Raw genomic sequence first — 12,409 nt, forward strand, 5'->3', positions numbered from 1 at the left:
GACAGGCAATCTGCTTTATTTGTGTCTGTTCATCACATAAAAATGCGAATGTTCAGCTAGACGCAACAAAGGCAGTAGATATTGCTAGGTATGGATAAGCAAAAAAAAGTTTGAATTAACCAAATTTTTGCAGCGAGGCAGTTAAGTAACCTAATAAAATGCTTTGTTGGGCGTGTTGGTTTATTCTGGAATAGATTTGAACACAAACAGACGAGACACAGAGCCCTCGCGTAGTCGTAGTCTCTTGTGTCGCGTCCGTTTGCACTCAAATCTATTCCGGCTTGAATAAGGTGGCTTTAAAATACATTGCAAACATAGCAGGCCAACTAAAAATTTAAGATTTGTTTGAATTAATCGAAAGTTTCAATTATCAATAGTCTATAGTAAAACAATACAAAAATTCTCAACATTAGAAAAAAAAAGTTAGGAGTTGGGGGGGGGGGCATTTATACAAGAACTGCAACCGCTAATAATAAAGAGATTGCTCCAGCTCTAAAAACATGCACACACAGGGCCTTGCTCATCAAAAAGAAAAAAATATTTGGACACTTCTTATAAAGTCACAATGAATGAAGCATGCAGTGAACAAGGAAATGTCTACCTTCTTGCGAATGTAGGCGTTTGACGTTTTTAGAAGACGCTCCACCTCACCGGCCAAGTCACGACTCATTTCTGGTGAGCAGATAGAACCCAAAGCAGTAAGTGCTAGGCCAACCACAAACTGAGTTTGGCTGCTCAGATCATTCTTCAGCGAGTTGGTGATAAGCAGGTGTACATCCTGCCGCTCATCCAAGAGAAGCATCGCTCCCAGGTAACCAATACGCTTGTCCGTAAAACGTGATGATGCTATCAGCTTCAGGCACTCCAACTGCACGAGGAAGTGACAAATTACAGCCAAATAGTGGAAAGCAACAAAGTAGGTTATTTCATATTTGACTAGCTTTAGCATCCATGAAATTAAAAAGGTTATGCTCACTGCACTCCAGATCACACAGTACCAAACTGCCTTTCCACAATGTGAACGATTTTTAACTCGTAGAATGTGAATGGGATAGTAACACAGCACACAAGAACATGCGTACATTATCGAGGCAACCATATTTATTTAAGGAGTATTATTTACAACTGTGAACAAATTGGCTTAGAATGAGCTGTAATGCTTAGACCTCAACCAGAGAACCCAAAGGGTAAGAAGCTTACTGATAGAGCAACCACACTTCACAAAGTCACGTAACTCCTAACATTGTTTCTACTAGCCAATTCCGTGCAAACTGCTTACCCTGTCAAATTTTCAAGCTGTTTGGTTGTTCAATAAATTAGTGGTCATTTAAATCATGTCACTAATAACTGCAATACTGTACTTTCTCGCGTATAACCCGCATCTTAAACAACGATTCACGAAATATATATTATAAAAATTATCCCCACATACTGCCACAAAGCTAGCTTTCTTGCATAGTTTGGAAGCACTGCCGTGAAGCCACCTTTGCAGACTAGAATTCACTTTTTTATTTCTTAGCGAACTTCTGCGACTTTGAGCGTATCTATCTATCTATCTATCTATCTATCTATCTATCTATCTATCTATCTATCTATCTATCTATCTGTCTGTCTGTCTGTCTGTCTGTCTGTCTGTCTGTCTGTCTGTCTGTGTCTGTCTGTCTGTCTGTCTGTCTGTCTGTCTGTCTGTCAGACAGTGTCTGTCTGTCTGTCTGTCTGTCTGTCTGTCTGTCTGTCTGTCTGTATATCTATCTATCTAGCCGCCTACGACTTTGTGCTCTCCTGGCCGTTTCGTTAATCAGATGTGTACCAAAATTGGTGTGTCATAACATGGCCTTATTACGAACATAAATGACAGGTCATATCATGAAAATCATGACACGCATGTCATGAACAGCATGATTTACATTCCACGGTCTTTGGGCTCTTGCGGCCATTCCGTTAATTTCATATATACCAAAATTGGTACGGCGTGACAAGAGTTCATGACGAACATAATGACAGGTCCTAAGATGCAAATCATGACGCGCATGTCATGTGCAGCATGATTTACATAACATGGTCTCGGGGCGCTCGCGACCGTTTAAATGAAGGGATACATACAAAAACTGGTATGACGAGACATTTCTGTATGACGACCATAACTGACACGTGGTAACATGAAAATCATGATATGCATGTCATGTATGACATGATTTACATGCCACGCTCATGGCGCACTCGCGGCCGTTTCGCTAGATTGATATACACCAAAATTGGTACTGTGCGATGTGACTTTATGAAGAACATGAATAACAGGTGGTAGCATGAAAACCATGACATCCATGACATGTATGTCATGATTTACATGCCACGCTCATGGTGCGCTAGCGGCAGTTTCAGTAGATTGATATACACCAAAATTGGTATTGCGCGATGTGACTGTATGAAGAACATGAATGACAGTTGGTAAGATGAAAACCATGACATACATGTCATGTATGTCATGATTTAATTGCCACGCTCATGATGCATTCGCGGCCGCTTCACTAGCTCGATGTACACCAAAATTGGTATTGCGCGAAGCGACTGTACGACGAAGGTAAATAAGACGTGGTAACATGAAAATCATGACATGCATGACATGCACGACATGATTTACATGACATGCTCATGACGCACTCGTGCCGTTTCGCTTGCTTGACATACACCAAAATTGGTATTGCGCGACGCGACTGCATGACGAACATAAATGAGAGGTGGTAACATGATAATCATGACATGCATGAAATGTACGAAATGATTTACATGCCATGCTCATGGCACACTCATGGCCGTTTCGCTAGATTGATATGCACCAAAATTGGTATTGCGCGACGGCACTGTATGATGAACGTAAATGAAAGGTGGTAACATGATAATCATGACATGCATGAAATGTACGAAATGATTTACATGCCATGCTCATGGCGCACTCATGGCCGTTTCGCTAGATTGATATGCACCGAAATTGGTATTGCGCGATGTGACTGTATGAAGAACATGAATAACAGGTGGTAACATGAAAACTATGACATGCATGCAATGTATGTCATGACTTACATGCCATGCTCATGGTGCATTCGCGGCCGTTTCGATAGCTTGATATACACCGAAACTGGTATTGCGCAATGAGACTGTATGATGAACATTAGTGACAGGTGGTAACATGAAAAACCATAATATTCATGCCATGTATGGCATGATTTACATGCTCTACTCATGGTGCACTCGCGGCCAATTCGCTCCTTTGATATACACCAAAATTGGCATTGCGCGATGTGACTGTATGACGAACATAAATGAGAGGTCCTAACATGCGAATCATGTTATGCATGTCATGTACGGCAGGCACGTAGGCAAGGGGGGGCCCGGGCCCTCCCCGAAATTTTTTTAGCCTTCTATATTCCCAGGCAACATTTTTTTTTGTTTTTGCCATGGAAAGACTTTCTTTCGAACAATAAGGCCTTGGCCCCCCCCCCGAAAAAAATCCTGGCTACGTGCCTGATGTACGATATGATTTACATGCCACTGTCATGGTGCGCTTCCGGCCGTTTTGTTAACGTGATATATACCAAAATTGGTAAGGCATGACACGAGTGCGTGATGAACATAAACGACAGGTCATGCATTTATATACCAGAATATGCGTTTCATTGGCATGGTGTATACTAGATTGTGCATGCATGCGTGCATGGCAAACATGCGATATATGGTGCACTATATGCCATGGCATGAATGATTTCATTTGGCTCAAAGACAAACAAGGCGATGTATGCAGTTCTTTGCTGGCTGCTTCGCATTACATCGATTCCCACAGTGCGTGGGATCTGCCGAATTTTTTTTACTTTAGGATCAATTTTTTTTTTTTACTTTTGTGCGGGTTATACGTGAAAAAAATATGGGTATATAATAAAATTCTAAGATAAGCAATTGCAAGCAGCAAAGCAGCATACATACACCACCATTAGCCACAAAAGCTGCCCCTAAATAGTGCCTTTTTCAGTTCGAACAATGATGAGGGGGAGAACTGGCTGTTATCAGAAGTGGCACATCAGGACAAAATAAGTGCAGGATTACATTGCAGCAATGTTACAAGGAGGCTATCAAACCACAGAGCATCAACAGCCTAAAATTTCTAAACTTTAAGCAAAATAAAGGGCTAAGAAAGACCTCGAACAAACAACACATGAGAAAAAGGTGAAAAAAGTAAAACCTCAGCCACCAACATGCAGAGGTGGGCTGTTGCCTCACAAAATGCAATATGTCACAATTTGACAATAAAAATCAATTGCAGAGCCTATTATGTTAAAGCAGAAGCAAAAGACCTTAACAGTTTTAAGATGTCAGACAATTGACAGGTTGTCTACCAAGTTGAAGTATCTGAATGTCACGAATTTCCCAGTTTTCCACAGAGTCATTTTATGATATTCCGTAAGTAACACAGACCTTCAGTTTCAGCTCAAGGTGGGCTGACAATGACGCTAATAATATCACTCTCTAGTGAGCACGCTAGGGAATAAAAATGCATTGTAGGGTACACAAACAAAAATAGTGTCTGCACATTTCTGCATAACCAGAAATGCAAAGATGACACTTCGTCAGTGTTCTTATCGTTAAATACATTTATATATCATTTTTCATTTAACTCGAAACAACCGTGCTAGTATTACTGAGAATATTTTTGCAATAACCAATTCAGCCAGTGCCTATCGGGCCCACTCGCTGCATAGTTGATAACTTTATGAAGCAGAGAAGAAGCTATTTTTGGCTGTTTGTGACACGACATTCTAAATCACGTGCTGCATACAGGGAAATAGTATTCGATCATGCATTCACCGCAACCTTGACTGCACAAGCATTTTCTGACAATATTCGAAAAGTTTCCCGTTAACCTATCACATCTCAAATGGTGCTAAGCAATTTTTTGTGCAAATATTCAAAATACCGTACAGTAAAACCTCGGTAATTTGTACTCGGTTAATTGGGAATCCCGGATAATTTGTATTATTTGCGCGGTCCCAAATTTTTACATGTAAATTTAACCGGATAATTGGTGCGGCCAGTCTGCGACTTCCCGGTTAATTGGCACACTTGGCCGCGACTTCCAAGATATGCAAAGGGTGTTGCGAATCTCGGAGGCTGTAACTAAAACATGCATTTTTTTTTTTATGTACGGATCTCGAAGGCCATGTTTTTTTTTACCGGAAATACGTCGTAGACGCCATGTTTTAGCAATTGCCAGGCAGCGATGCGTGCGGTTGCGATCATGATCATCATCATCTCAACAGCGATGTTAGCCACTCTAGCGAAGTGAATGTTTTGTGGAGTCTTTGTGCCATTTGGATGTCGGCTGGCGAGCATTGTGCGATTCGGTGCGACTGCTCCATTTGTCTACTGTCTCCGCTTGAGTGTCTTCCCTGTGAATTAGTTGATTGAGGTGTGCTTGGAAGGAAGATGCCGAAGTACAAGAGCTTGTCCCTGCACGAAAAGGTGTGCTTAATTGAAGAGGCCAGCAAGTCGACGGCGTCGAAAACGGCTCTCGCCGAAAAGCACCACGTGCCTCTGTCAACGCTGTGCAACATCATCAAGAATAAGGAGAAAATTCTCGATGCTTACAGCAAGACGCACTCGTCAAAGCGTACACGAGTACGCCCGCCTACGTACGCCGACGTTGAAGCAGCTCTGATCGACTGGCTGCAGAAAGCCAACGCAGCACACCTTCCTGTGAATGGGACCATATTGCGTGAGAAGGCCAACCAGCTGGCGCTGCAACTTGGACATTCTGAGTTTAAATGCAGCAATGGATGGTTTTGCCGATTTAAGGAGCGCAACAACCTGACATTCGTGACTGTTTGTGGCGAGAGTGGCAGCGCGGATCAGTCTGTTGTCGACGGCTGGAAGCAGCACACCTTGGCTCCACTACTCGCCAAGTACGAAGCAGCAGATGTTTACAACCTTGATGAAGCTGCTCTGTTCTACAAAATGTTGCCTACGAAGACGTTCGCTTTGAAGGAGGCAGACATTAAGGGGCGGAAACAGAACAAAGATAGAATCACTGTTTTGTTTGGTGCAAGCATGTGCGGTGAGCACAGGCTGCCACTGCTTGTTATTGGGAAGACAGAAAAGCCTCGTTGTTTCAAAAATGCACGACTGCCATCCAAGGATGACCTGATCTATAAAAACAACAAGAAAGCTTGGATGACGGCTGCACTCTTTGAAGAATACGTGCGGCACCTTGACCGCAAGTTTGCGGCCGCAGGGCGCAGCGTTTTGTTCGTCGTCGATAATTGCCCAGCTCACGGCGACATTCAGAACCTGCAGGCAATCAGGCTGGTCTTTCTACCCCCGAACACGACGTCGCTATCGCAGCCGATGGACCAGGGCGTCATACACCATACCAGGAAAATATATCGCTACAATCTGTTGAAGCGAATGCTCCTTTGCTATGACAACGGAAAGGAGTATAACATTGACCTCCTCGGTGGTATTTGCCTCATTGTTCACGCATGGAGGCAGGTGGAGGCCACCGTTATTCGACGGTGTTTTGAGCACGCCGGTTTTGTGAAAGAAGAGGCAACCTCCGCTGAGTTTGCTGTCACCGCTGTCACTTGCCCGTTTGATGAAGAAGGGGAGACTCTCTGCGCTCGATATGAGGCTTTGCACGCGGACGAGGAGTGTACTCCAATCGGATTCTCCGAGTACGCAAATGTCGAGTGCACAGTGCAGACGTGTTACGCCGACATCGACAGCGAGATAGCTGCGAGATCGACCGATTCGGCCTCTAATGTTGACAGCGATGACGAGCCCTCCCGAGCACCCCCTTTGGCGGATGTCATCGATGCCTTGAGTGTTGTGCGCAGCTTCGTCGAGTGCAACGGCGGCGAGGCTGAGATGCTGCGCCTCATTGACAGGCTGGAAAATATGACTTTCAGTGCTGGGAACTACCGAACGCGTCAGTCACGCATGGAGGAATTTTACTCCAAGTAGGCTGACTTGCCACAATAAAGGTGTGACTTCCGTACATCACGTTTTCTGGCTGATTTCTTTGATTTTGCGTTGTTTCGAATAATTGGGAATCCCGCTTAATTGGGATATTTTTCTCGGTCCCGAGGCCTTCGAATTAACGAGGTTTTACTGTATGTACAACAGCCTCAAAACATTTTTAATGACGCAAATGTACATAGCATTGCAAGAATAAAACCTTCAATGGCCACATAGCACTTATCAACATCTTTAGAGCAATGTTTGATTTCAACAGATGACTACCTGAAATAATAAATAAAAAGCCTACCTGACCAAAATGTGCAGGATAGCCAAGCATGTGAATGTAGAGGAGTTTGGCCACATTGCGACAGCGCCAGGTGTTGTCCTCTTCACGGAATGTTGATCGGATATAAGCACACTCTTTTTGCACAACTGCCCGCTCATCTGCTGCTGTTCGAGCTGCCCGGATCTGACGAATCAGGTCTCGCAGACGCATAGGCGTCGGCATACCTGTTGTCAATCTGCAAAAGTTGCTTTCATAACTACAAGACTCAACATTATGCATACTTTGATACTGCAATATATATCAATATAAATAAGCTTCGAAGCCTCCAAAATAACATCATCATCGTCAGCATATTTCTGTCAACTGCAAGACGAAGGCCTCTACCACAGATTTCCAATTTTCCCTTCCCTGCGCGAGCCGACTCCATCTTACGCCTGAAAATTTTTTAATCACCTCACCTAACCTACTGCCATCCTCAGCTATATTTCCCATCTCTTGGTATTTACGCAGTAGCTCTAACTAATGATCAGTTATCTGTCCTTCACATTACATGACCTGCCCAGGTCCACTTTTTCATCTCAATCTCGACAAGGATAGCAGCTATGCCTTTGTACTCTTGTCCACTCTACAGACATATGCCTTAATGCAGTGATGCTACTGGCTTAGGCCACTTTGGAGCAGCTTTTGGAGCAGGCAAAATTGCGTTTTGGAGCAGCAAAACTAGCTTTTGGAGCAGGTGCTCTGCCTTCAACAATTCATTCTGAGCCGCAGAATTCTTTAAAAATTAATAAACATAGACTACAGCAGCGTCGACATCCGAGCCAACAGCACTCAAGTCGCGGGCAAATGAGTTGTGCACTTTGTGCAAGCAGCACTCTCTTACATCTATGATGTCAGGGTATGCTTCCTGCATCTTTTTTCTGAAGCTTTTCATTGCATTAGGGCCACCCGTAGAAAAGCAAATGACATTTTTCTGCAGCAGGTCCATCATTGCTCTCCGCACTTCACTAGCCAAAATTTCCGAAGTCGTAGAGCCCAGCCAGAAAGACAGTAGGTGATCCACAACTCGCTGCATTTTGTTGGAGAAATGCCTAACTACAACATCAAGTTGTTGGCACCTCTGTTCAGGAAGAGGGGTCTCGTCAATGCTAACAGATAAAACCACATCCGGCTTGTTCAGCTCGTCAAGCACAAGTTTCTTGAAATACGGCCCGAGGCCATCACTAACTATGTAGGATGCCTTGAACCTCTTACAACTAAACTGCTTCGCTGTTTCGGAATCTCCAAATAACTTGGGAAACAAGGCAGTTGCTGTGTCGGCCCACGAGTATGGGATGCCATTGAGAGTCATGCCAAGCACAAACAGAGTTTCTGCGTTTGTCACGCGGTCACACTGCAAAACGTTCTATGGACTTTTATTTTTGATTTACATAAATGACATTGTACACTGCACAGACAACGCAACATTTGTATCGTACGCAGATGATACGACAGTTTTTATTACAGGGAGCTTGGAAACAGAGATAGAGGTAATGGCTAATAAAACGCTGTCTGACATAGACTCCTGGGCCTCGGCGAATTTATTAAAAATGAACCCTTCAAAAACGCAAGTAATTGTATATATGCCTAAAGGAAAAATCTCGACAAATAAGATTAATTTATTTCTGGGCTCTCAGCAGTTAGATATGGTAGATTCCGTTAGTACCCTTGGAGTATATTTTTCAAAGCACTTAACATGGAATGTACATATTGATAGCCTGCACTCAAAGATGTCATCTGCCATTGGTGTCCTTGCACGTATGCGATGTATTCTTCCTACTAAGGTGAAAGTTACGATATACAATGCGCTGGTATCATCTTTGTTACAGTATTGTAGCATAGTGTGGTGTACTACCGGAGTGACAAATTTGCGCAAGTTGTATTTACTACAGAAAAGAGCCATACGACATATTGCTGCTGTACACTATCTGTCATCTACAAAACTTCTTTTTCCAAAATATGAAATTCTTCCAGTATTCTCTTTGTATAATTACAGGCTGATGTTGTGTTATAAGGAGTTTATTAAGCATGGTACCAATACCATAATTAATCTTGCTAAGCTAAACGTAAACCCGAGTGTTCTGACCAGGCACAAAGAAATGTGGACTGTACCCACCCCTAGAACTGTTTATGATGAACAATCATTGTCCTACAGGCTGCCGTCCCTACTAAACTTCTTAAAGCACGAAGATTTTGATCCTTCGTCTAATCAAAACTGTCACATTAATTAAACGCTTCGCCCATCGTATTCATTTTTCGGAATAATATATATCTCGGAATTTTGGCCATTCTTATTATTGTTGCTTTTCATGTTCATGCCACTTCATGACTATACATATAAACTATTCTCTCTATTTTCAGTGATTTGTATAATAATTTTTGTATTACTTGACGCCATGTTAAACTTGTAAAGTGTATTCTGTATTTTGCATTCATGATTGTCCGCCATCCTGCTGCATTGCCAACTTGTAACGGGGTCGGGACCTCGTCAAGCTCTCGAGCTTTTAGTCCTGTACTCCTCCTATTGAAAGGAAATAAATTGATTGATTGATTGATTGATTGATTGATTGACTGCCGAATTCCAAAGTCGGCTGGATCGTTTTCGGCCGCTGCAGCCCGCCTGAAGCGTCTCAATGACGACTGGTAGCATCAATGTGCCGTTTCATGGCTGCATGTCGCTTGACTGCTGCTACGCCATGTTGCCTACAGCTGATGCTTTGATTACAAAAAAAAAAAAAAAACACAAAACGCAGTTCCTTCGCCCGCTTGACAACACCATATTGATACAGTATAACCTCATTACAATAACAGACCTTCATAGTGAAGAGGATTTTGGTCTGTTGTAAAGGGAGTATGTAAAATCCAAGTACTGTTACAACAGTCTTTCATGTAAACACTGAATGGGTCTGTTATAACTGGAGAGAATTACGAGTCACAAACATGGTCTTATTTTTAACGGGGGACCAAAAAAATGCGATTTTTGGAAAATCGCATTTTCAGTTTCTGTAGCCCATTTCTATCTGATTCCAAAATGACTTCAATGAAAACTACGTAGAAGTGCTATAAAAAATTTGTTTTGCGTCTGCCGACTCGGCGAAAATTGCGGAAATATAAAAAAAGGCGTTTTTCAAAATTATAGCTCGGCAACGGCGCAACTGGGCGCCACCATTTTGGGCTCGTCGTAAAGAGCATTTCTCCGCGTTCAAGTTCTCTGTTTCAGCTGGCTCCTCCATTCAGTAACAAGCGTACGAAAAACACGTTTTGGCTGCTTCTGCGGTATTACCGCAGAAGCAGCCAAAACGTGTTAATGCTCGCTTCGGTATCGTCGTCTGCTGCTTGTGCGTCGCGAGGTCGTGGCTGTCGAAAATTGCGCTACTAACTCGTTCTGTGTTTACCGGTCGACGATAATTTGGAACGCTTTAGTTGGGCAGCTGCAAGCGGAAGCTCAATCATCAAATTACGATAGCGCGCCGCACTCGTCGCGAACATCGCAGACGTGCGACTAATAGCGTTGACTCGTTGGACCCGCTGTTCGAGGTTCTTATCAGCACTTCGAAGCTTATGACGAAGACCACCGCGGGACAACTCCTTGTACTCGCAATCGAGCATGACGTACTTTGAAACATCGGGCACCGCGGCCACGCACATCGCAACCGAGCTTTCTACTACATGTCGTGGTTAGGCCTCACTCCGTTCACGGTGCCGATGTACGAGCCAAATCCGAACTTTGCGGGCAAGAACGTCGCGCTAGCGGACATGCGAAAGCGAAGAAGCCGTAATGTCCTTCGTCTCAAGCAACGAATCGCATTGCCCGCTGGCTCCTCAGAACCGCGGATGGGCATTTTGCTCATCGGCAGCGGACCCCCTGCCAAGCTCGCCGCGCAGCGACCGCGCAGAGAAGCGGTGGCAGCGGCTCGCAATTTCGCGTGTCAGCGTCCCAAACGCAACACCAAGCACGCTGCGCGTCGTTTTTTTTTGTCGCTACAGCTAGGCATAGCTGATCATTGACAGACCGGGGATCGGCGGCCTTCGTTCTTAAATCGGTACGTCGATATCCGCGGTGCGCTGCTCCCGTCCCGAAAGTATGCTAAGCGATGTTTGAAGTCGGAAGTTAATGACCGTGGTAGAAAAGTCCGCTTAAAGGAGTCCTGACCACCTTGCTGGCCTGAAATTTTAGTCAATTATATCCGAATGTCCGTTGTACCAGAATCCGTTGTAAACGAAGCTCAATCAATGGAACTAATACGGAGGTCGGCATAACGCCGCAAATTGGTATGTAATATCCGAATGTCTGTTGTAAACAGATCCGTTGTAACGAGGTTATACTGTATTTTGTCTCCATTTTCATCACTCTCATGGAGAACGTCCGCGTACGTCCACGTACAGCGCGATGTCGCTCTCAATGGGGGAACCTCATGTAGTTAGTTTCATTTCTGAAAGTCGGAGTACACCCCTTTGGCGCAGGCTTGGCGCAGAATCGCCAAATTTTGAGGAAATGTAGCAGGTTGTAGCAGCCAGGGCACTTTGGCGCAGTCTGGCGCAATTGGCGCAGCGGTAGCATCACTGCTTAATGTTACACCTATCATTTTCCATTTCATCGCATGCTGTGTGATTGTCAACTTTTCTCAAGTTTCTGTTGTTCGAAAAGTTTCTGCCACATGTGCTGGTACTGGCAATATGCGATGGTTGTACACTTTCACTTTGACGAACAGTGGTAAGTTGCCGGTTATGCTCCTTGAATGGAGCATAGCACATTGACGTACAATCCATGTGAAAACTTTTACGGAAGGAACTATAAGACAGAGATGGGAAAACTGCGTTTAACTTCTCTGCTTTATGTATTTTCTACACTGCATTAACACACTGCATTGTTTCCACAAAGCATTGACTTCTACAGTGCATTGTTTTAGTAGTTGTCTCACTGCAGTCAGTATGTAAAATCTTTGCCAACATGTAGTCATTTCGAAAAACCTTTAATACAAGCACAAATCTTTTTATGTACAAACAACTATTAAGCCACAGTCTAAAAAGAATTAAAAAGGACATTGAAAAGAAAATTATTACGTTGACCTATGCAGG

The 12,409-nt window shown here is 43.7% G+C and overlaps 1 protein-coding gene across 4 annotated transcripts in view; it reads right to left on the reverse strand.

Moving 5' to 3' along the window:
* The window catches only part of LOC119405515 (AP-1 complex subunit gamma-1), a 116,155-nt gene that overhangs the window by 94,943 nt on the left and 8,803 nt on the right, over positions 1-12,409 (reverse strand). For all 4 annotated transcript variants that reach the window (XM_037672366.2, XM_037672352.2, XM_037672373.2 and 1 more), the window contains exons 2-3: positions 7,313-7,526; positions 602-868 (exon numbers count right to left, since the gene is read on the reverse strand). In XM_037672366.2, coding sequence (XP_037528294.1) covers positions 602-868; positions 7,313-7,526 — 481 coding nt within the window. The remainder of the gene's footprint in view (positions 1-601; positions 869-7,312; positions 7,527-12,409) is intronic.

This window comes from Rhipicephalus sanguineus, chromosome 1, assembly GCF_013339695.2.
Source record: "Rhipicephalus sanguineus isolate Rsan-2018 chromosome 1, BIME_Rsan_1.4, whole genome shotgun sequence".
In the NCBI taxonomy this organism is placed as follows: Eukaryota; Metazoa; Arthropoda; class Arachnida; order Ixodida; family Ixodidae; genus Rhipicephalus; species Rhipicephalus sanguineus.